Below are 22,779 nucleotides of genomic sequence, written 5' to 3'. Positions count from 1 at the left end.
GTATAGCAGCTAGAGGGGGGAATTGAACCTGTGATCTTGGGGTCCAAAGGGAGTAGCTCTAACCATTACACTACCACCTGTCCCATTTTATCAATATGGACTCATATTGTATCAGTATAGATTATTGTATCAATACAGATTCTCACACACAAACATATTGGACTAAAACATTAATTCATAGCACATATTTTTACTGGACATGATTATTCATTATTTGGTTCCGGGTGTGTGTTCGTGTTGGACTCAACACTAACTTTATTTGATTTTACCAGTACTGGTGTGACTGAGAAGCACAACCGAAGGTTCCCTCCTGGGACTTGAACCAACTGCCTTCTGCTTTAAAGCACATCTTGATGATTAGGAACCATGTTCTCAGGTGAGTTACAGTGTGAAGCCTGGACACTGAGCTGCTCACGGGGATTTTGACCTGATTATACAACAGGGTCGTCGTTACTATATTATTTCACAATATGTTCTTTGACCACATACTACAGCAGGAGGAGAGATTTGAAGCCAGAACCTTCAGGTCCCAAAAGTAACAGCCAATATATAAATACGACTCCACCTGCCGTCTGCTTGTCTGTACACCAGAGAGGAAAAGCCTCCTACTGTGAAGCCGTGTGTGAACCCAGGTGTTACCGCGCTGTGAAGTACTGCAGGTGTTGCGAGTTTGTCTTCAGACCAGAATGATCCATAAGTACAAAGTGTGCCGTGTTGTGTTGTGTTGTGTTGAACAATTTCGATATGAAAAACATCGTCTGCTCGACAAAAGAGCTGTAAAACGCACACGTTGAAGAACGGAACGCCCATGAGCACAGATTAGGGCTGCAGCACTTCCTGTCTGCAGGGGGCACTCCACACACTCCGTGGTCCTGTGCAGCTGTAGACACACACACTCTGTTCACCACCAGCGAGCAGCGATGGCGGATGTGTGTGAAGTGGACTCTCTGAGCAGTCTGACCAGAGGCCTGGAGAAGATCGACCCCTCGGCGAGCCGCTACCCCTTCTGCGTCGTGTGGACGCCCATCCCCCTGCTCTCGTGAGTTCTGCCGAACGTGGCTTCTTCAGGCACCGTTCTGCTCCATCTCGATGTGCTCTTGGTTTTTTTGCATCTGCTTTTGGTTTGGTCCAAACAGCTCTTTGGTTGGTTGGATGTTCTTGGTTTGTTTGGATCTGCTCATGGTTTGGTTGGATGTTCTAGGTTTGTTTGGGTCTGCTCTTGGTTTTTTTGGATCTCTTCTTGGTTTTTTGCATCTGCTTTTGGTTTGGTCCAAACAGCTCTTTGGTCGGATGTTCTTGGTTTGTTTCGATCTGCTCTTGGTTTGATTGGATGGTCTTGGTTTTTTGGATCTGTTTATGGATTGGTCGGACCTGCTCTTTGCGTGGTGCTTTTGTTTCTCCTGGGAGTTCCACATACAGCGCATTATACCTCAAATGATTCCTCAAATGGACGTGGTTCCTCAGATGGACCCAGTTCTTGAGGTTCCTGGATGGCCACGGTGCAGAAGGAACGAGAAGCCAGTGAGATGCTCTTCAACAAAGAGCTGCTTTTTTGCAGGCATTCCGTGTTTCCGTGTCCCGCTGAAAGCCCGCATTGTGTCCGTGTCGTATGCTCCCCTGCGCGGTCTGGCACGGGGGGTCTCCCCTGGGACGTCTCGCTGTGGACGCATTCACTCAGAGCCTGCTCTATCACAGTGTGGTTTGGAAGCTGCACAGTACAGGATCATAAGGCACGACAGCAAGTGGTGAAAGCTGCTCAAACCATCACTGGAACATCCTTACCATCAGGAGAGCCATTAACATCATCAAGGACAACAGTCATCCCCAGCTCAGCCTTTTCACACCCTTACCATCAGGCGGACGCTGCAGGAGTGTTAGAGCCAGAACCTCAAGGTCGAAAAACAGTTTTTACCCACAGGCCATTAGGCTTGTGAACGACACTCATCCACTGCCTCTCCACCCATCACGGCAGACACAGTTCACCCTCTGAGCCTGAGAGGTCTCAACTACCCCCCCCATCCCTCCTACACACACATCCACATCCACAACGCCAGTAACATCAGAGACCACAGACTACCTCCGCATATCTTGCGTACACAAATACACACCCCCACCCCTCAACTGCGAATAGACACAATCTACCTCTGCAGGACTTTGCACATGTATGATTACATTACGCACTGCGCACTTTATATACGTATAGAACTTTGTTTCTTTGATTTTTGCACTAATAGTCATTTTTGTAAATTTGTGATTTATGCCTTGTGTTTTTCTTTCCTTATGTCCTTACAATTTATGTCATAGGCTGCTGAGAGGATTCAGAGTAAGAATTTCATTGCACGATGTAACAAACTGTTTACACATGACAAACTCTTGAAGACTGTACACTTTTTACACTAAAATACCACATTTACAGAAAGCTTAATTGGAGCAGATATAAGCCCCGCCCACAATGCCAGACAGTCCTTGTCTAGATCAGGTAATGTCCGCTGTTTGCGGTTCAGTGGACCGTCCCAGATCGGCACTCCTGGGTCACGTCCAGGACCTGACCCTTCTCCACTTTACTCTGTTTTACACCTGACAACACAGTACTCACACTGCTCTGAACAAGGACACCGGTGAGATTCATTCGCACTCATCGATTATCACGTCTGACAGATTCTTGTGTGACCCACTTAAAGGAGCTCGTCTGGGTAATGATCTGAGGGCATTGAAACACACACACACACACACACACACACACACACACACCCTCTCTCTCCTGGCACAAGCTGTGTGCAATTCTGCGCTGTAATGCAGGCTGGGCTGAACGGTCCGATGGTCTGCGATGTGCGTTCATTGAAGCGTTGCAGACGCAGTTATGAATGAAGGAAAATTCACACACCGAGGGACACAATAAATGAGTAAAACGCCAGAACTGAATGTTCCCTCTGTGTGAAAATGTGTTTGGTCAAATAAGTACAAATGACTGTTTCTTCCACGTGCGGCATCTTCCCTGTCGTAGCACACGTATGAGCTGTGCGACGGACGCACGCTCCTGGTGGAACAGGAGGCCGCTCCCCGTCTTCTCGGCCTCCCCGCCGACGTCCCGTGTCCGCAAGTCCTCGGGACAGCGGAGACGCCACGACGGGCTTGCGGCACTTTGTGCGTCTCGTGACCTTCCCTGATTCTGTGAAAATGGTTCATAACCGCCGTCTCAGTGTAGCGGAGATGTGACGCATGAACACGCGGAGGACAGGACTCAACGCTCGCTGTCCCCCGCTCTCTACCCACTGTCCTCTCCTCTGTGCAGGTGGCTCTTCCCCTTCATTGGACACATGGGCATCTGCACGTCCTCGGGGGTGATCCGGGACTTCGCCGGGCCCTACCTGGTGTCTGTGAGTGTGCCCCCCCCGGCCCACTTCCACAAACGCTTCTGCGGTGAAGGAACTCCCCCGGACCCCTCAAGGTCCACCCAGTTCATGGCAGATTGCTGGTGCTGGACACTTGAGCTCCAGCAGGTGGCGGTAAAGAGCAGCAGTGTGGCACCACCTGAGTCCAACTCACTTCCGCACTGTTACAGCTCCCGTCTGCTCTTCCTGGGGGGTCGGCGATCAGTAACACGAGAGGCGCTGCCGCGCGTGTTTATGGGATCGGCAGAACAGCAGGCGACATTTCAGAAGAGTCTTAATTGTAAAGTAGCTCACAGGTAATAGAAATATTACCGCAAAGTGCTTTCTTTACTGCGGCTCTGTGCACAGTTTTCGAATGCTGCCGGTTGAAGCCCCCCCTCGTACCCTTGACCGAGGTCCTCCCCGCAGCGGTGAAATTGTCCCAGACGCTCCGAGCGACTTCGGAGGATCGGCGACTCGCCGAGAGTTCATAAAAGTTTCTCTCGGTCAGGAGTGTGTGGAGGCGCTGAGTCCACAGATGCGCTCGCGGTGTGTGTGCTGCGCGGTGTGTGTGCGCCGTGCACTAATATATACCCTAGAGGACGGGACGCATCGATGTGGAGACGCACGCGGCTCAGGCCCACGGCTCTAACGGCCGTCCCCTGTGGGCGCCGTGTCCCCCGCCCTCCTCCGCGCGGCTCTCCGTCTGCCGTGACCCGCAGCCGCAATTCCCACGAGCCCCCGCTCCGGCGCGGCGCTGCTACCGACCGGCTGCTTCCTGACATTTCAGTGGGAAATTTACTGTAACTGTTCTGTTTCGTTTCCGTTATGAGTCCAAAGAGAAGCGTCAAAGCGTGAGGTGAAGACAGGCGCAATCCAGCAGGACTCTCCCTCCCGAAAGACAGTCGCACGTTAATGGCGATGAGTCGAACCCGAGACCCTCGGTCCACATCCACTCAACACACACTAGCATTGCAATTACACGCACACGCACGCACACACACACACACACACACACACACACACACACACGTTGTGCTGTGAAATCTGACCCTCATCGAGAAGCCAGAGGACACCTCTCATACTGTGAAACACACGACACTCTCAGTTCATTGACATTGACACACGTACGCACACACGCGAAAAACACACAGCTGGTTAGCTGTCCTGCTGTTGCCTGATGCCTTGGCCGCCGTGTTACTCTAAAGAACACGTAAACACATGAAGGAGCCGCTGACCCACATTTGTCTTACAGGAGGATGATATGGCCTTTGGGAAGCCCACCAGGTAGGTCCGCCAGCTCACCGCGCACACACACACACACACACACACACACACACACACACACACACACACACTGCTACACTGTTGCCACCGTCTCCTTTCTGCAACTCACAGGTACTGGAAGCTGGACGTGTCCAAGGTGGACAGCAGCAGCTCGGACGTGTGGGACGCGGCCGTGTTCGACGCCTCGGAGGAGTACAAGCGCAGGATGGTGCGGCGCGGCGTTGGGTTGGGTGGGGTGGGGTGGGCTGGGGGGGGGGGAGTTGGGGGTCACTTTTAATTCAGAGGAAGGAAAAGCTCAGAGTGAACGAAAGCGCATCAAGAGCAGAGCAGGACCTTAGACCATCGACGTGACTTTTGAAGCCCAAGTTGTGTCCGTGTTTCACACGCTGCTGCCACAACGCACAGGACAATAGGGAGAGAGGGACTCGCAGGTGCCGAAGGACAAGCTCTGTGGGATGGTTTCTGAGGGGTCAGGAGAAAAGTGACTCTGAAAGAGATGGGTTCGAGACCTTTTTTGGAAGTGTGAGGGATTCAGCAGCTCTGAGGGATGCAGGGAGCTCATTGGATCACATTCTGACAGACCTTTGATTTTTTTAACCCTGTGAGTGGGACCAGTGTCCAGAGTGCAGGAGCGCAGCCCTCTTGCTGGTCTGTAGGGGGACCAGGTCCTTTGACCATCTTCTGCGTTAAACATTGACATCTCTGTGTCCCTCCCTCTGTCCTGCTCTGTCCATCACTCCTCTTTAGCACAACCTGTGCTGTGACAACTGCCACTCCCACGTTGCCATGGCGCTCAATCTGATGCACTATGACAGCAGCACCTCGTGGAACATGGTGAACCTTTGTCTGCTCTCCTTCATCCACAGCAAACACATCAGGTGAGAGCAAGTGCTGGTGGTTCCGCCTCCCTCTTCATGTCCACAGGGTGTGTGTGTCCCAGCTCAGGACTATCTCTTGTGTGTGACGAATGGATTAGGGTTGTTTCCACAATCATCTTCTCCAGCTCCCTCTCCACCCCTTCTGCAACCTGATTTACCCTCCTAACCCATCTTCTCCCCTCCTCCCCCCTTCCTCCATCCCCGTCCCACAGCTGGGTCGCTCTTCTGAAAACTTGGCTGCCCTTCGTGCTGCTCTGCGTGGTCATCGTCACGGCAACTGTGGTCCTCAGCGTGAGGTAACGGTTCGAGGCCTTTACAGAAGGCCCTGGATGGCATCGTCAGTTAGAACCTTGGATCTTAGTCACAGAAAAAAGAGGGTCTGGAACCACAGAAGTTCCCCAACAGCAGCCTCTGCACATCAGTATCTCTGTTTCTGCACCTGAGCTTCACACTGCAGCAGCAGCATTTGAACGATGTTCTCTGGATGGATCTTCTCCGGAAACTTCACTGAGAACCTGGGTTCTGGGTCCAGTGATGCACTTTGTTTCTGGCTCTTTCTGCAAAATGATCTCAGGGTCTGAAAAAGGTCTTTTCCCTTCTCCTACACATCAGAGTATACTCCGTTTTTACTTTGCTCTTCTCTGTTCACTTCAGCATCTGAGCTCAAGAGCAGTGTGTGTCCTGCCTGTTTTCCGATGGAGGAAACGTTGGAGACGCATTGGCCCTTGACCACACCCGGTTACACCACAACGTGCCGCCCCTGCTGGGCCGCTGTGGAAGTCAGAACCGGGGCCTTTTTGGACCGGTGCCCCCCTGGACTCACAGGAACTCCCCTTCCAAGGCGAGACCCCACTGAGAGATGAGTTGTCAAGGTGTCTGTGCAGGAATCGCCCCCCTCCATGCTGGAGATGAAACCCCCCACCCCCTGCTGTGGGGCGCATTGTCCCGACGCCTGGCCTCGGCGCCCATCAAAGGCCCTCCGGTGCCGGTGGGGGGCTCCAATCCTCTTACAGGGTTGCTCTGGAGATAAGCTGCAAACATGTGAGATGGAAAAGTCCTCCGCGGGGGGCGGCAACTTGGAGGCCCTATTCTCTGGAATTCCAGCTCAGGAGACGGATGTCGAAAAAGTAGTGGAACAAAACGCAAAATGAGAGCATAGGTTTGAGTCCATGTGGGCAAATACTGCGCTTCGTCGTCAGACCAACGAGACACATGTGAATTAGTGGAGAAAGTGACTGAAACGTGGGGAAGGGGCAGAACGTCGGGACAAAGTGATGCTGCAGCTACACTCTGAATATTATCTTTACCACACGGCATTATCAGATACTGTGGTGTTTCCAAGTAAAAATGGTTCCTCAGCTGATGAACACAAGTAGGAGCGCAAATCTGTTTGTAACTTGTTTTGTTTGTAACTCCAGAGCTGCTTCTACCACCAAGTAGCGATCAATAATACACACGTCCCTCGACTGACTCTCTGTGTAGTGTCTGTGAAAATCCCAGATACAGCTCATATAAATAAAAATACCCTTTGGAATTTAAACATATATTTTCAGGTTCCTTGTTCGCTAAATAAAAGTTTTAAACGGCATAAATAGAAAACACACACACGTTGTCTGAACCGCTTGCCCCATATGGGGTTGCGGGAGCCGGAGCCTAACCCGGGAACGCAGGGCACAAGGCTGGAGGGGACACACCCAGGACAGGACGGCAGTCTGTCACAAGGCACCCCAGGCGGGACTCAAACCCCAGACCCACCGGAGAGTAGGACCCAGGCTAACCCACTGCGCCACCGCACCCCCCGAATAGAAAATACTTAAACACATTTACTTAATGCCAGAGGAAACATGGCAGCAGGTCCTGTAGCTGTTGGAGCTGCTGTCTTCCACCTGAAGGAGCCGAGTTCAAATCCCACGCCCTGCTGTAGTACCCTTGGTCAAGGTCTTTACCCTGAAGCGACACAGTAAAAATGACCCTGTTGTATAACTGGGTAAATCGGTGTAATGATCTAAATCTCTGCATCAACATCACACTGCGACTCTTTTTCATACACGTGTTCAGTTATTTTAAAATGAAGTAGTGGTAAGTATTATAAAAGCTGCTGTTATCCTCATGTCATTGGTGTATTAAATAAAATATTAAAATATTTATATTCACTGTACCTTGTCCTGCTGTTGGTGTCATTAAGTAAATAATGTGCTGATGAATCATTATTTTTATTCCATTGAAAGATATTTAGGTTAATCTAAGAAAACCTAGAATACTGAGAAGGGTCAGCAAAGTTGTTAAGGGATGATAATTATTATTATTATTTAGCTGATGCCTGTGTCCTAGGTGACTTACCATGGTGTAATAACTGTATTGCTGTTCTTATTTCTGTGAGAAGGTTATTTCACTGCTTTTGTAAAGAGTTTTTCTAATGAAATTACATGAGGAGTGACATCCAGTCCAGGGTGTACCCGCTCTCCAGACTTGCCCCCAGTGATTGTGGTATAGGCTCCAGACCCTTGCAACCCTCATCAGGTCTAGTAATTAATGAAGATGGATGGATGGATGGATGGATGGATTTAATGGAGGTTCAAATGCACAAATAGTCTGGTTTCACTGCGATTCACCTGTAGTGTCCGGTCATTTACAGCCAGGTGTGCACCTGACCTCCACACACACGCGCTCTCACACGTACACCTGGTTGAGCAATGCCACTGCGTTGACCCAGCTACTGGTGTTTATAAATGATGCACTGCAGAGGGGTTCGAGTCCTGCGCTGCTGCTACGAGGGCTTATTAGACGAGACACAAAGAGACAAGTCACACCTGAGTTCGGGGGGGGGGGAGTTACGCATCCATTGAGCTGCTATTTCTGTTCCTCCTAGATAGATCACAACAATGTGTGTGGATGACAATGTGTGTGTGTGTGTTCATGTTGGTTATTATAGAGCTGCTGTCTGAGGATCCATAGTTCCAGGTTAGAGATGATGTTTGTTGTGCTGCTTTGCTCCAAGGGGTGGGGGGTTGAGATCCTCCAACGTCTTTCCCAAGAGGCATTGCCATGTGTTCGCATGCGCACGTGCGTCCGACCCCCTCGGGCTTGGAGGCCTGGGTGCGACCCGCCGCCCACAACCCGCTCATCCGAATGCTGTTGTGCTTCTTAGCACGTTCCTCAGGACCAAAGCACACTCATGTACCGTGGTGAACCCCGTTTAACCACAGTGCAGGTCTTCACCAACCACGAACTTCCCGCTCAGGATATCTTGTATTGCGTGTGTATGTGTGTACCGTATCTTCATTTGTACATGGTGTTGCATGAACCATACAGTCGCTCCTAAGATTATTGCACTTGTGAAAATCCACGGACGGACGACGCTGCACGATAGTGAATAATCCGGCTCTGACACAAGTGTGTACATTGTAATAATTAGCTAAAATTAAAATAGTTGTTTTTGCATCTGCTGAGATCATACTCTTCATTACTTGTCCATAAATGAAGCCACCACACAACAGGCAGGTCTTTGTGACCAGGCACCCCTCCACCATCCTCATTTGCATCGTCAGACAGGAAGAGGGGCGAGGGGGTTAATTACAGCAGGTCTTTCCAGTTGTCTCTGTCTCTCTGACCCTCCAGCTTTACACATCGTTGTCACATCTCTGAGCTGTTTGACCACTTTCCTCTTCTTCTGCGGCTCCCCGGGGAGAGCAAAGGCTGTGTGTGAGAGGCGGGAGTGTGTGACTCTGTGGGTGCATGTGTGCGTATGGGCGTGACGGATTGTACCTGAACTCTGAACGTCTTTTATAAGGTAGTAAAAGTGGAGGGTTTGAGGGGGAACGGGGGCAATAATGGGAGAGGAGGCAGGGAAGGGGGTAGTAAAACAGGGTACAAGTCAAGGAAGGGCACAGTAAAGGAGTAATAAAAGGGGGCTGAGAAAGGGTTGAATTTTGAACAGACTGGTTTCAGACATGTGGACCAATATGAAGAGCCCGAAGTGCAGGAAAAACAGCGTGAAGAGCTGTAAAATTGCAGTATCCCTGTGGCTGTGCAGCTCACCCGACTGTTACCTTCTCGTGAAGGTCCACCATCCTTTGCCACGTGACCACATGGGAACCTGTGTCTTATAATTCATCCTGGATACGGAGATGTCACTTCCCTTTGATCTCTTCAACACTCACTGATACATACACTGTATCAATGATGTTCAATAAAAGTATTTGTGTAACAGTGTATCGATGTATCAGTGTTCTGAGTGTGTAACAGGTACGTAAACGCTTTTTGCCTCTGCTGTACTGCTTCTTCAGTTCAGGGCGGGGTGCGCTGGTCACTCGTGCTCCTTTAAGAAAGGTGGTCCTCGTTGAACACGCCCCCCCTCCCCCACCCCACCCTTCCCGATCGGGCGGCTCTCGGCTCTCATTCCATTGTCTCACGCGTGGGACCCGCGAGCGGAGGGGCGAGTGGCTTTCGCGCGTGTAAAATACGGAGACGGAGACGGAGCGTGAGCAGCAGCCACGGAGGAGAACATTGACCGATTGAGGAGGAGCGAGGAAACCACCGAAGAGCCCAGAGAGAGAGAGAGAGGAGACCAACAGGACACCAGGTGCGGACAACTTGTTCCATCCGGAGGGAGCGAAAGAAAGTTCGCCGCGCGAAGCCAGGAGGAGGAGACCTCGACGACGACTCGAGGTTCGCCTGGACTCTCAGTGTGTCCGCTGTGACAGAGTCACACACGGTGCGTGGAAAACTCTGGCCTCCCTGTCCTACACACAGTGACTCTTGATTTTCTTTTCATCAGCCAGCTCTCCCTCTCTCTCTCTCCTCCTCCTGCTGGATTATTTCTCACCCCCGGCCGGCGTCTGACGTCTGCCCTCCTCTGCCGCGCACCCAGCTGGACACTTGGCTGAGCGCGCGTCTCACTCCGCTCCGGACCTGCTGGATCCACGTGGAGCTCGTGCTCTTCTTCTTCTGCTCCTCCTCCTCCTCCTCCACCACCACCACGATGCTCCGCGTCCCGGTTCTGGCGCTGTCTGTGGCCGCGGTGCTGATGCGCGCTCCCGGGCTGCGCGCCTCCTCCTGCCCCCCCGGGTGCGAGTGCTCGGAAGCCGCGCTCACCGTGAAATGCCTGTCCAAGGAGCTGCGGGAGGTGCCCGCGGGGGTCCCCGGCTACACGAGGAACCTCTTCATCACGGGCAACTCGATCCGCAGAGTCGGACCCGAGTCCTTCAGGGGCCTCGAGAACGTGAGCACGCTGTCCCTGAGCAACAACAGGTGAGACACCTGAGACACGTGACGCTCGGGGGCGCGCCTGCGCTCAGCGCTGCGGGCTGCTCCGTGGTGTCCCTGCGCTGAAGCCACCCCCCAGCCCCCACGAGCACGCGCTGGGGTGGTAAGCCTTAGGGCCCTTCGGTGACCCGAACGTTAGTCCTGGGTTCAAAAGAGCCGCCCTGGCTCTGCTTTGGTGCCCTGAACGAATACAGTAGTACAGCGATGTGGTAAAATTACCCAGCTGTATAATGTTGATAACTAGTCTGACTGTCAACACTGGCGTGTAGCCAGAGGAGCTCCGTACTCGGTAGGTACTCTACTCAGGAGTTACTGGTAACTTTACAGTGATTTACTCGTTCACCTTGACTCAGGAACGGGTATTTTCGCCGTGTTTTGGCATTTAAGCCGTTTCCATTTCGGTGACAAAGTGGCTCAGTGGGTTTGCTGGGGGGGGGTGTGGAGGACCGGCTACACTGTTACCGAATGTACAGTATGTATATTATTACATGTGACATACGTATAATAGTGTAGCCATTTATAATTAATAATGTGTAACTAAAGAATCTAAAATCGCTCCAGTGCAAAAAAGTGTGTAAATTTAGTGTAAAACAGTGTAAAAGTAGCTCCATAACAAATCTTACAGTGACAAACATTCACTCAGTAACTGGAAAAATGAGCGACACTGAGCTGGGCCCATGTGCCATAATACACATTACAATAAGGAAGTGTGAACTTGTACAATATAGTATTGGAATGGGAGAAATACCGCAGTGTACAGAGTGAACTGGGAATCTGGGGGGGGGGGTCTTATTGTGGCATCTATTTCTGTTTTCAGTATTGTCCCTTGAGGAAAAATGAATGCATAAACTAAGACATAAATAAGAAAATACCATGGGAAATAAATAAATAAATGAATCAATAAAAATTGGGGGTCGTGGGAAAACAGAGTAAACAGAGTAAGGAGTCCATGAGCTGAGAGACAAACTGTGATACAGTTTGCACCTGGAGCCACAGCATTCATTCCTTTCCTCAGAGGGCATTTCAGTGAAAAATAACTCGGTGCCCTGGAAGGTATGGAACCTGCAGTCTGTGGGGTCCAATCCCGCCCTCTGGCTGCAGAGCGACACGAGCTTCGCGTGTAACCGCTTATCGTGCGTGTGTGTGTCGGTGCCCCCCCCCCCCCCCAGGATCGCCGAGGTGCAGTCGCAGGCCTTCTCCCCGCTGCGCAGCCTCCGATCCCTGGACCTGAGCCACAACGAGCTGGCGCTGATCCACCCGGAGGCGCTGTCCGTGCCCGGCGGGTCGCTGCGCGAGCTCAACCTGAGCCGGGCGCTCTACAACCACTCGGCCGTCGTGGACCTGGCCACGGCGCTGCGCTGGGGGGGCCTGGGGGGCCTCCTCGGCCTCGACCTCTCGTCCAACCGCCTGGTGCTCCTGCCCCCCGGCATGTTCGCGCACCTGCCCGGCCTGCGGCGCCTCCTGCTGGCCAACAACTCTCTGGTGGCGCTGCACAACGGCACGTTCGCGGGCCCCGAGCGCCTCGAGAAACTGGACCTGACCCTGAACGCGTTCCGGACGTTTCGGGAGGAGGGCCTGCAGGAGTTGGAACGGCCGGCCGCGGTGCGCCTCCTGCTGGCCGGGAACCCGTACGCCTGTTCCTGCGAGCTGGAGGACTTCGCCGCCTGGCTCAACAGCTCGCGCGCCCGCGTGGACGACTCCGAGCTGCTGACCTGCGCCTCGCCCCCGGCGCTGCGCGACGCCTCCGTGCGGGCCCTGGGGGGACGGAGCCTGGCGTGCCACGACGGCCCGGTGGGGGAGGGCACCGCCCTGGCGCTGCAGACCTCCTACGCCTTCCTGGGCGTGGTGCTGGGCTTCGTGGGCGTGGTCTTCCTCTTTGTGCTCTACCTCAACCGCAGGGGTATCAAGAAGTGGATCGTGGACACGCGAGACGCCTGCAGGGACGTGCTCGAGGGCTACCACTACCGCTACGAGATGGACTCGGACCCGCGCCTCGGCCACGTCTCCACGTCCGGAGATCTGTGATGGCCCCACGCTCGGCATGACGGTCCTCCTTCTCTTTGTGGGCGATTTCCTGCCGCGAGACAAACCTGCCACACGCTGTATAAGTATTCATACCCATAACCTCCTGTAGATGCATGCTGCCTGCCCTTTGCCTGCTAGTCGCCTTGTTTTCCAGTGACGCTCCGGACACGTTCCGGCTTTACCGCGGACTTACCGCGTTCTCCTCCTTGGTGGCGTTTGAGCTTCTCCAGATGCTCCCGCACCGTGCCTTGGTCTCGCTCTCCTTCCCACCAGGGGACGAGCGACTGCTCCAGTCTGCTGGGGGCCCTGCTGTTGTACCCTTGCGTGGGGTAAATATCGAGTTATTGCCAAGGAGATGTAGGCATGCGTACTGTGGTTGTTCTGCTGGTGTGTGAGGAAACGCACACACACACACACACACACACACAGAGCTCTGGAGGCTGCAGAAACATGTCTGGCCAGTGTTTGTGGTGTTTGGGCAGAAACACCTTGCACAGCTTTGCCTCACCCTGTTCCTGGGACTTAAGGACCCCCCCCCGAGCAGGACCATCCTACAGATGTTTCACTTCTCCTGTTTCACACTCGACTGTCGCTGAAGCTCTTCCATCCTGAGGGACCTGAGTGATGGTGAAGTGCGCTTTGTGTCAGCACTTCCTACAACGTGAGTCGAACCCAGGCTCTGTGTCAAACTTCCTGTGGTTCCCAGTGTTTTGTCAGCATCTTCGCAGTTCCTGATGGAGATCTTTTGCGCGCTGCTTGTAAGCGGGAATAAAAATGAACGCGTACCACGGTAAACTTGCGAGGAACGGCTGCCATGGAAACGGTTGTTCCCTGATTTATGGTTCTCGCCAAAAGAGGAGCACCGGAGATCTAGGTGCCGCGTTGGGACAAAGGGGGTGATTTGTCTCGGCGAGATCAGCTCCCGTCCCTCTCGCTGTCGGGAAGATGGAAGATGCCGGAGGGAGGAGACGGAGGAGACCATGAGACCGTCTCTCAGTCCCTTCGTGTTGAACCTCACTGGGGTTCTGGGACGCTGCGCCATGATGATTCCCACTGTGTGTCGCGAAACACCTGTATTGCACAGGATGGCAACATGCGTAGGAGACAAGAAGGGAAAACTTATTAAAACATGGTAAAAAAGCTCCATGTATACACTGCTGGAGAAGGGTGTGAACAAAGCAGACAGACTGTATGCAGAGATGTGTGTGTGTGTGTGTGTGTGTCCTGTGTGTCCTGTGTGTTGTGACAGTAAGAGGTCCTCAGTGTCCACTGTCTCCACATCAAGTCCTCCGCCCCTCAACATCTCAGGAGTGAAAGGCCACGGCGACGGGAACGAGGGACCCCCGGGGGCCCAGAGGCCTCGTCCCTCCCAGTCGGAGGAGGTCGATCCTTGTGCTTCGGGACGTTCTGACGCTCTGGCTCAAGGAACCACATCGGGCTCCAAAGTCCTCGTCCAGCTGGACCTTCTGCAGCTTCCCACGTCTCCAAGGACCGCTGTCCTTTGCCCACTGGGGCTGGTCGCTGGTTTGCGGCCCACGGTCACGGTGGCATCGCTGCAGCGGGGCTTCATGGGAACTTTGTAGCGTTGCATTGCAGAGGTCGTGTTTGCATGCTGGAATGCGACAAACAAAATGCATTTTTGAATGTAGCAAATAATGTAGTTATTTTCTAGTCACTAAAGGTGCATTTTTATGAACATCTTCTGTGTTGCAATTTTTTTTACTATGTTTTTAAAGAGAAGAATATGTAAGGAATGTATATGATGTGTGATCAACAGTGTAGCTTTGAACATTGCTAGTGCTTGCTCTAGGAAGTGGCGTCACGGGTCAGTCAGTCAGTCGACTGAGCAATCAATCAATCAGTCAATCAATCAATCAATGAGTGAGTGAGTCAAGGAATAAGTCAGTCAGCAGGTTTTGACACACACAACTCTCAGCGAAACACTTTAAAAGACCCCGTCGGTTTGCTTTGTTTTAAAACAATGTCCAGGGAACAAATGTGTGTTGTCTGTCCAGAAAACTCCGGAAAGAGTCGGCAGCTCCGCCCTCAGCGCAGAATGAAGGACGGAAACAGTTTGCATCCTTTCGCTTTTCTCCATCTTATGTGCAGTTCAGTGACTCGGCCACAGCTGGACGTTTCTTGCACAGCTGTTTATGCAGCCCTGCTGATGCGAGACGTGTGGGGACAACATCTTTGTCTCAAGGACAGAGGCTCCTGCGTCCAAGAGTTTGATGCGTCCAAAGGCAAACACAAACACGCTCATCACACACGTGTCTGCACTCCGACAGACTGCCTGCATCATGATGAATATTCACTCCGATTGGCCGTCCTCCAATTCAGACACAGCTGTCCCTCGGCGTAGTGACACGAGTCCCGTAAACAGACACAGTGGAGGACAGGTTTGCACATGAGACCAATGAACTCCAGGCCACAAGGACAACATGAGCTCTGTAGTTCTGTAAACGCTTTCTTCTGTAGATCTTTGTCTACATTTATCTGACACTTTTCTCCAGAGTAACTTGCCATTATTCACCATTTATACAGCTGGGTTATTTTACTGGAGCAATTTGCGGTTCGGACGGACGGACGGACCTTGCTCAAGGGTACCGCGGCTAGAGGTGGGAGTCGAACCTTTGACTTTGGGGTCCAAAGGCAGTAGCGCTAAGCACAATGTTACCAGCTGATGGTACCAGGTCTCGCAGTTCTCGCAGTTCTTGCCCCCCTGGTTCTCTGCACCGTGTTTTTGTGGCACTCCCTTTGCTCTGGGTCTGGAGGGTGGTTAAGGAATGGGAGCTTTGTAGTGCCCTTGAGCACAGCTCTCAGATTAAACTCCTCGGGAAACTTTGGGACAAGAACTGCGAGGTTTTGTCTCTTCTGAGCAGTTGTGGCCGAATGAAACTTCCTAAAGCTCGCAGAGTAAGGAAGAGGGGAAGGTACAAGGACTGTCGGTACGTGACACTTTGGGGTGATGTCCTCTGGAGGTCGTTCGGTGTCCTGTTTGGATCATTCCTGTCTGAAGTCGCCCCGGGGCTGTTTACAGTGTTGACAGCTCATCACTTACCTGTAAATGTGCTGAGAACATCTCCTGTGGTCTAAATCACGTCCCTTTGGCGGCTTCTGTCCGTCAGCAAACGTCCGAGTCTGAGGAAAACAGCTTCGGCGTCTAAAGAGACTAGTGGTGATCGGCAGATGCTCCGATTCCAAAAAACGTTCCGACTTTGCACACTTATTGTTATGAATCACATCTGAATTTCTCCTTCCTCTGGTTTCACTGAGTGATGAAGTTCTTGGGGCTCAGCAACCTTCTCATCAAGACCCGAGACCTTCGGGAACCTCAGAGCAGGACAGCAGCATGTGGCCAGGGCCGACTCTGTAACAGCTCCCTTTGACGACAACTGCATGGTAACTAACGAGTCGCATTTACCCCATTACTTGCACTTAAGTACATTTCTGCAGAAATTGTACTTTTCACACTATTTGGAATTTTTACTTATACTCAAGCACGTTTGTAAAAAATAAAAAAAATACTGTGGCATTTCCGTCGCTCTGTTCTTGTTACTTTTAAAATGTTTCACATTTTTCAGTTCACTTTATTTTCAGAGCTCTTCTCACACAGAGCGCTGAACAAAGGATCAGACACATAATACAGATAAAAGCTTGGCTATACAATAAAATGACTACAGTAAGTCTGTAATTATTAAAGGTGTGAATAAGCCAACTGCCCACAGAGGAAAAGAACAAAAAATACCCAATCGAAGTCAAGAGAGAAAAAAACTCTGTTTTTTGTACTTTTCACATTTCCTCATGCTTCCAGTGCCCCCCCCCCCCCCCAAGGAAGGGTCTGTAACTCATGAGAAAATGAGACTAGAGATTTTTACACAGAATTAAAAAAAACAGGAATTACATTATTCACTGATACATCAGAATAAACATATAAGTCTTAAGCCTGGATTTAAAGGCTGTTACAGACGGGGCATTTCTGACAGTAACTGGTAGACTATTCCACAGTTTAGGTGCTCTATAACTGAAGATGCGAACTCCTACTGAGGTCTTATTGATCACAGGTAATTTAAGGTAACCTGCACCTAATGAACGGAGATATCGTCCTGGGATATAAGAATCAATAATCTCACAAAAGTAAACTGGAGCAATGCCATGTACTGCCTTATAGGTCAGAAGTAACATTTTAACTTTCCTTAAAACCCATCAAGACAGACATAGCAGTTTAAAGGTACACTGGTCACACATCCCAGTACTTAATACTATTTATTAAACTGTGCTCTTTCTTTTGTACCTCTGCTATTATCCCAACTGAGAATAATTTCACTGGTGCAGCATATTTTATTTACTGGAAAAAAAAAACTTTTTCACAAGTAAAACTACACTGAAGCTGCTAAAATTGCTGGTGGTTACATTGAAAAGCATGAATTAAATCAATGTAACTTGATACTTTTTGCTTTTTTCACTGTCACCCAAAGACATGTCTGGATGAATATTTTTACTGTGTTCTTTAAAGCGTTTTCCCTGCCTGTGATGTTCTCTCCTCTTCCACGAAGCCCCTCCCATGTTTGTGCTCCATCATCCTCTAGATCCCGACGAGCATCTCCACACTCATTGCTCACTACATTCCTCACCGTGTCTCTGTGAGGATCGCTGAGTTCCACACATCCACTGGACGCCATTCACATGACCACAATGAGGGATCGCAACCCCCCTGCTTATCAGAACGATAGCTCCTTACCGGAGTGTTCCGGAACCCGGTCCTCTGACTGTAACACTCACTGATGGCAGTGGAAGACAGGAGCCTTCATGTGCAGGACATGAGGGTCAGAGGTAGAGCGGGGGGTTGCGAACGAGGGAAACGGGACCGTCGCACCGCGTGTGAAAGGGCGCAGGGGTCAGCGGAGGTCATTAAAGGGCCATTGAAACGGCACACAGCAGCAGGGGGCAGGGGGTGGAGTCACTGGGGATTTAGGGCTGCGAGTACCAGTGAGGAGTCATTGATGACACAAGGTCTTTGCGGGCGAGGGAGTCTTTCTTTGATCTTTAGGGTCCGGAACCCACACGATGAGCTGGGCTGAGTGGTTGACCGTTCGGCCTGCTCTGCTCTCCCTTCACAGCACGAAGATGGAAGAGTGGAAGAGGAGGAAGACGTTCCCCACTCTCGCGCTCCATAATTGAATAGAGGTGCTGCGCTGGCGGTCCGGTTCTCGGCTCAGGGTGTAAATGGGCTCTTTGCTGTAACTGGAACTCAGCCCTCAGACGTACGAAGACGATGCTCTTTTTCCATTAGAGCAGCGCCGCTGGAGGAGCACCGAGGCCTCGTTGCATCTCGACTGGAGGATTGTGGGAAGCCCCACAAGGGTCTTCTTCTCATTCGTGAAGGTGTATCGGATGTCCTGGTCTGCAATGCGCCAGAGGAACACGGCGTCCAGCTGGCAGTAATGGGCGTGGCACCCCGTGATGCCCCAAGAGGGCAGTGCATTGTGGGCCGCTGATCGCAGTGAGCCCTGGTCATTTCCATGCCCGTCCTCCCCATCATGCTCCGCACTTTGACACCTTCCTGCTGAGCCGAGGAGCGGCAGGACGCGACCTGTAGATGACCCCTTACGAACTCTGCAGGCACTGCCTCCTGCTGGCTCCGCCCCCACATCCTTCTTCTACTTTCTTCGTTTTCCATCAAGAACATTGGCTCGCTCTTAAAGCAAAGGATCATGTGACTCGTTCATGACAGGCCAGACAAGGGGACCGGTACTTGTGGGAAAAGCTCCAGTGCTCTAGGGTCCAAACCCCAGGATGGGAGTCATTGCCAGACCCTCGAGGGCTCTGGGGAGTCACAGCCCCCAGCGGAGCTGACATTGTTGCCCTTGCAGGACGGCGCGCTCCGAAGTGAACTCCTCACGACTCCGCTTGCTCAGGAATGGCCAGATGTCTGAGCCGAAGGGGGCCTGACTGGAACCCGGAGCCTGATTGGTTGGCATAGCAAAGTCACACTGGGGGTCAAGGGCCAGCATGCCTTCAGAGGGCGCCACCATCTGCCGGCAACAGAGCGCACGCCGTTTCTTCCTGGTCTCGCCCATGATCGATGTTCCCCATGGAGGTAAGGGACGGCGGTGCTAGTGAAGGCACCTCCCTCGCTCACCTCATCGCTCAGATCCTCAACCGCACCACGAGTCCCTCAGCACAGAGATGCTAACATGTCACCTCTTAGACTTTCTCATGTGGAGCACAGGGGCAGCAGGAGGATGGTGAGCGCAGTCAGTGATGTGGTGAAGAACAGAGAATGGGGGAGGGAATTCTGCACAGGGGGTTACATTTATTCATTTAGCAGACACTTTTCTCCAATTTCCAGTGTAAGGTTACAGTTATTTACACATTCATACAGCTGGGTAATTTTACTGGAACAATTTAGGGTAAGTACCTTGCTCAAGGGTACTGGAGCCACAGGTGGGGTTCAAATCTGCAACCTTTGGATGCAAAGGCAGGAGCTCTAACCACTATGCTACCAGCTGTCCAGGGTTTGGCTCAAAGCCTCACCTGTCACACCTCGAGCGAGAAACCTGGCGTGGAGCCTGCTGTGTGAACGCAGAGCCCCGAAAGGGACACACCGACTCTGGAGCGCATCGGTGCCGACTCGGTGTTGCCATGACAACAGTGTTTCCTCCGCTCGTTTCACCTCATGCACCTGATACAGGTGTCTGACACAAGACAGGCTGTTCGGATGTGCGACACAATTCCAGCTCAACTAGTGAAGAAACTAGTAAAGATGTGTTGAGCTCTACCTGCCAGCTGGCAACTAATTAAAATGAACTGTGATGCGTCGCTGTAGTCCTTGGTTTTTACCTCTTTGGATATCAGTATGTCTTTGTATCAGGTTAAGTGGCAGCCTCCTGTGTGTGTGTGTGTGGAGGATCTCTGCGAACATACTCCCCGGCACTCCTGCTCCAGCAGGCCACAAAGAGCGCCTCTCCCCCCCCCCCCCCACTGCCCTATGGTGGGTTCGACAGCACGTGACAGAATCACCAATGTAAACGGCAGCTCCATCACAAGAGCTGTTGCAGTCGACTCCATTTGTCCAGGACTCCTGAGCGCCTGCGGGCTGTGATGAAGTGACGCAGCCAGGCGGGGGGCGAGGGGGGGGGGAAAGTGGGGCAAGGTGACGGATTTCCGCGGCGCTCCGGGTTCTGGGTGCAGCTGGTTCTGTCTGCTGAAACGCAGCCTAATGATCCCATAGATCAACAGCAGATTGACAGCAGACATCGGTCTCTGTCCCGGAGCCCAGAGACGAGGAGCGCGAGAGGGAGAAAGGATGTGTGTGTGTGTGTGCGTGCGCTCATGTTGGAACACGGTTAAACGGTCATATCAAGCCCCTTCCAAAGACCGACAGGTCAGACAGTGTGAACTGAGAGTCACTTCCGCTGATAGCCCTCATGTGTGTATGTGTGTGTGTGCATTCCCTCACCTCTCAGTCACGAGTCACTGTGCTCTGGCATCACTTCTTGCGTGTGGTCCGGGGTCCGATACAGTGACATCGCGGAGTTACACACTGGTACAGTGAACATGATGGATCACCGTGTGTCTCTTCCAATGCGCCTCTCTTTTGTCCTTCCAGTAAAACACAGTAATAGCTTGCTGGCTGTGCCTGGTGATGGGGGGCGGGCGGGGGGCACCCCAGCCTGCCTTTGGCTCTCCTCCTGTCCCCCTGCCCCCTTCCCACGGGGCTCACGTCCCCCAGCGCTCTTAGGGACAATTTTTAATTAAACTCACAATGGGCACCTGGATTTGGTGGAGGGGTGAAGGCGGGGGGGTGGGGCGCTTGGGCCAGGCTCGTGTGTGTGTGTGTGTGTGTGTGTGTGTGTGTGTGTCCCATAACCCTTTTGTGGGTCTCTGTGTGTTTACACTGGATGAGTGAGTTTATACCTCAGCGTCAGCAGCTCCGCACAGACGCGATCCATGAAAGCTGTGTGGCCCCTCCCCCATGTGAGTCCTTCTTCCCGCACCATGGGGGTCGGGGGGGTGATGCCGCTTTTGCAGATTCCTCTCTTCTGGCAACCGAGCAGCAGTCACACGCCCAGCTGGATGCGTCACGAGGAATGCGCTCTTGCTGGCACCACATTGGGACATATCCCACAATGCACCTGTGGGGTCTTCATCGGGGGTCTATGTGCGTCTGTACGTGGGCGTGGGCAGTTGATGAAACACATCTCTAAGTTTGTGTTCATTCAGTACATTTCTTCTTGAAACCGCTCATGGGGGATGTTGGCTTTCAGTCGACATGGGGATAAATTGCCGTGGCGACGCAGCCAGTTGTGGGAGTTGATCTTGGTCACATTTAACTTGCGAAGTGACACAAGTGAACAAGGAAGAACTTTCTCTCGTGAAGTTAGACAGCGTGCAGTTGCTCCAGCTCAGGACACACCTACGTACGGGTCCGTCATGAATCACCTGCAGGAGGATGAGGTTCCCCCCGGTGAAAGCGCTGGGAAGGTCAGGATCCACGCAGTGATTGAAGCCCCTGCGATGTAGGACTCGCCCAAAAATAGCAGAACTGCAAATCCTCCGGCGTCACACCTGTCGTGGGAACAAAAGGCCTGTGGCGCAAAGACGTCCTGATGGAGGGACATCGAACCACTGTGAAGGTCGGGCAGGACATGGACAACAGCAAATAACACTGGAGTCAAATAACACTCACACTGGCTATATAGCCTCACACTGCATGCACAGCCTCACACTGCATGTATAGCCTCACACAGGGTGTATAGCCTCACACCGCATGCACAGCCTCACACTGCATGTATAGCCTCACACAGGGTGTATAGCCTCACACCGCATGTACAGCCTCACACTGCATGTATAGCCTCACACAGGGTGTATAGCCTCACACCGCATGTACAGCCTCACACTGCGTGTATAGACTCACAGGGGGTGGTTAGCAGATACGGAAGGGCCCCAGGGCCCCGGAGCCCCAAGGACAGACCAACTGCGCCCCCGTTAGATCAACACTGGAAGTGTTGAAGTAATGAAGGCTGGGCAGTGTCTCGAGTTCACGGCCCAATGTGTGACAGAGTACTGTATAGTAGTGTCCTGTACTCACAGTACCACGTTTACCGATGTACTTCACGCGCACGTTAGGGGTTACTAGAAGTGCAGCCTCTGGACCGTAGTGAGTTCGAATCCCACCTCCAGCTGCAGCACCCTTCAACAAGGTACTTACCCTGAATTCCTGGGGTAAAAATGACGAGCTGTATAAACAGGTGTAAGTAGCTTAACAGCGAAAAGTGTCAGATGAAGGTACAGTGATGTAACAAACGGTGTGTGATGTTGTGTCCTGGAGTTATGATGTGAAAACGCCCCCCCAGCGGTGAACGTTGGCATTTCATTGATTCGTGATTTACTTCTGAGAAACGATGAAGTGAAATATAAAAACGTATTTCGCACATTTTACGGCGACCTTTCAAAGGTAAGTGAGGAGACGGCGGGGGGGCGTCCGACCAGTGGGTGACCGCAGCTGAGGATGGAAATGTAAGGGGCGCGAGGAAGGAGCTCCCCACACACACACACCTGAGCAATGAGAGCTGATTCGGACTCGCTTGTGGACACAGGAGCCGGACGCCTCACAGCTGCTGTGTCCCTCATGACCGGCCGTCCTGCAGGAGCGCGCGCTACTCTAAACCCCCCTCCCGCCACCACCGAAAGCGCATCTCCGCGAGAGGCTCGAGCCCCAGGGCAGCAGTTTGGGTCCGTTCCGCGCGGGGGGGTGAACGCATAAATACGGGTTCTTTGTTCGTTCTGTGAAGGTCTCGAGCGAACAACCTACTGTTTACACGGACACGTTCTCCTCATTCTGCTGCTTTAAATCATCGCGAAGCGTGTTCGCGCGAGCGGCCGGGAGCGCGCGTGACGTCACACCCGAGTCGTGGGCGGGGTCCGGATTTACCTGTTGCCGCAGGTAA

At 52.3% G+C, this 22,779-nt stretch overlaps 2 protein-coding genes across 3 annotated transcripts; both read left to right on the top strand.

Moving 5' to 3' along the window:
• Nucleotides 1-920: 920 nt before the first annotated feature.
• Nucleotides 921-7,031, top strand: LOC108923655 (transmembrane protein 222-like). Its single transcript, XM_029259878.1, has 6 exons — nucleotides 921-1,039; nucleotides 3,293-3,377; nucleotides 4,627-4,658; nucleotides 4,770-4,866; nucleotides 5,406-5,536; nucleotides 5,749-7,031. The coding sequence occupies exons 1-6, from the start codon at nucleotides 921-923 to the stop codon at nucleotides 5,834-5,836; spliced, it is 552 nt and encodes a 183-aa protein (XP_029115711.1). The 3' UTR covers nucleotides 5,837-7,031.
• Nucleotides 7,032-9,917: 2,886 nt separating this feature from the next.
• On the top strand, nucleotides 9,918-15,300 carry LOC108923668 (trophoblast glycoprotein). Of its 2 annotated transcripts, XM_029259876.1 has the most exons (3): nucleotides 9,918-10,204; nucleotides 10,314-10,786; nucleotides 11,971-15,300. In XM_029259876.1, exons 2-3 carry the CDS (start codon nucleotides 10,518-10,520, stop codon nucleotides 12,824-12,826), a joined length of 1,125 nt encoding a protein of 374 aa, XP_029115709.1. In that variant the 5' UTR covers nucleotides 9,918-10,204; nucleotides 10,314-10,517; the 3' UTR covers nucleotides 12,827-15,300. The 2 variants fall into 2 exon arrangements, with proteins under 2 accessions (XP_029115709.1, XP_029115708.1); XM_029259875.1 differs by having other exon boundaries at nucleotides 9,954-10,786.
• The last annotated feature ends 7,479 nt before the right edge of the window (nucleotides 15,301-22,779 follow it).

The sequence above is a fragment of the Scleropages formosus genome, chromosome 18, assembly GCF_900964775.1.
Source record: "Scleropages formosus chromosome 18, fSclFor1.1, whole genome shotgun sequence".
NCBI lineage: Eukaryota > Metazoa > Chordata > Actinopteri > Osteoglossiformes > Osteoglossidae > Scleropages > Scleropages formosus.
Note: the sequence above shows the minus strand (reverse complement) of the source record. Positions and strands in the feature narration are given on the sequence as shown.

What these genes read in the sequence shown, in the direction of transcription:
- LOC108923655 (XM_029259878.1), top strand. Translation starts at nt 921, where the DNA reads ATGGCGGATGTGTGTGAAGTGGACTCTCTGAGCAGTCTGACCAGAGGC. An exon ending in GCCTTTGGGAAGCCCACCAG is followed by an intron (nt 4,659 to 4,769) that starts GTAGGTCCGCCA and finishes TGCAACTCACAG; the next exon opens with GTACTGGAAGCTGGACGTGT. An exon ending in ATCCACAGCAAACACATCAG is followed by an intron (nt 5,537 to 5,748) that starts GTGAGAGCAAGT and finishes CCCGTCCCACAG; the next exon opens with CTGGGTCGCTCTTCTGAAAA.
- LOC108923668 (XM_029259876.1), top strand. Translation starts at nt 10,518, where the DNA reads ATGCTCCGCGTCCCGGTTCTGGCGCTGTCTGTGGCCGCGGTGCTGATG. An exon ending in CTGTCCCTGAGCAACAACAG is followed by an intron (nt 10,787 to 11,970) that starts GTGAGACACCTG and finishes CCCCCCCCCCAG; the next exon opens with GATCGCCGAGGTGCAGTCGC.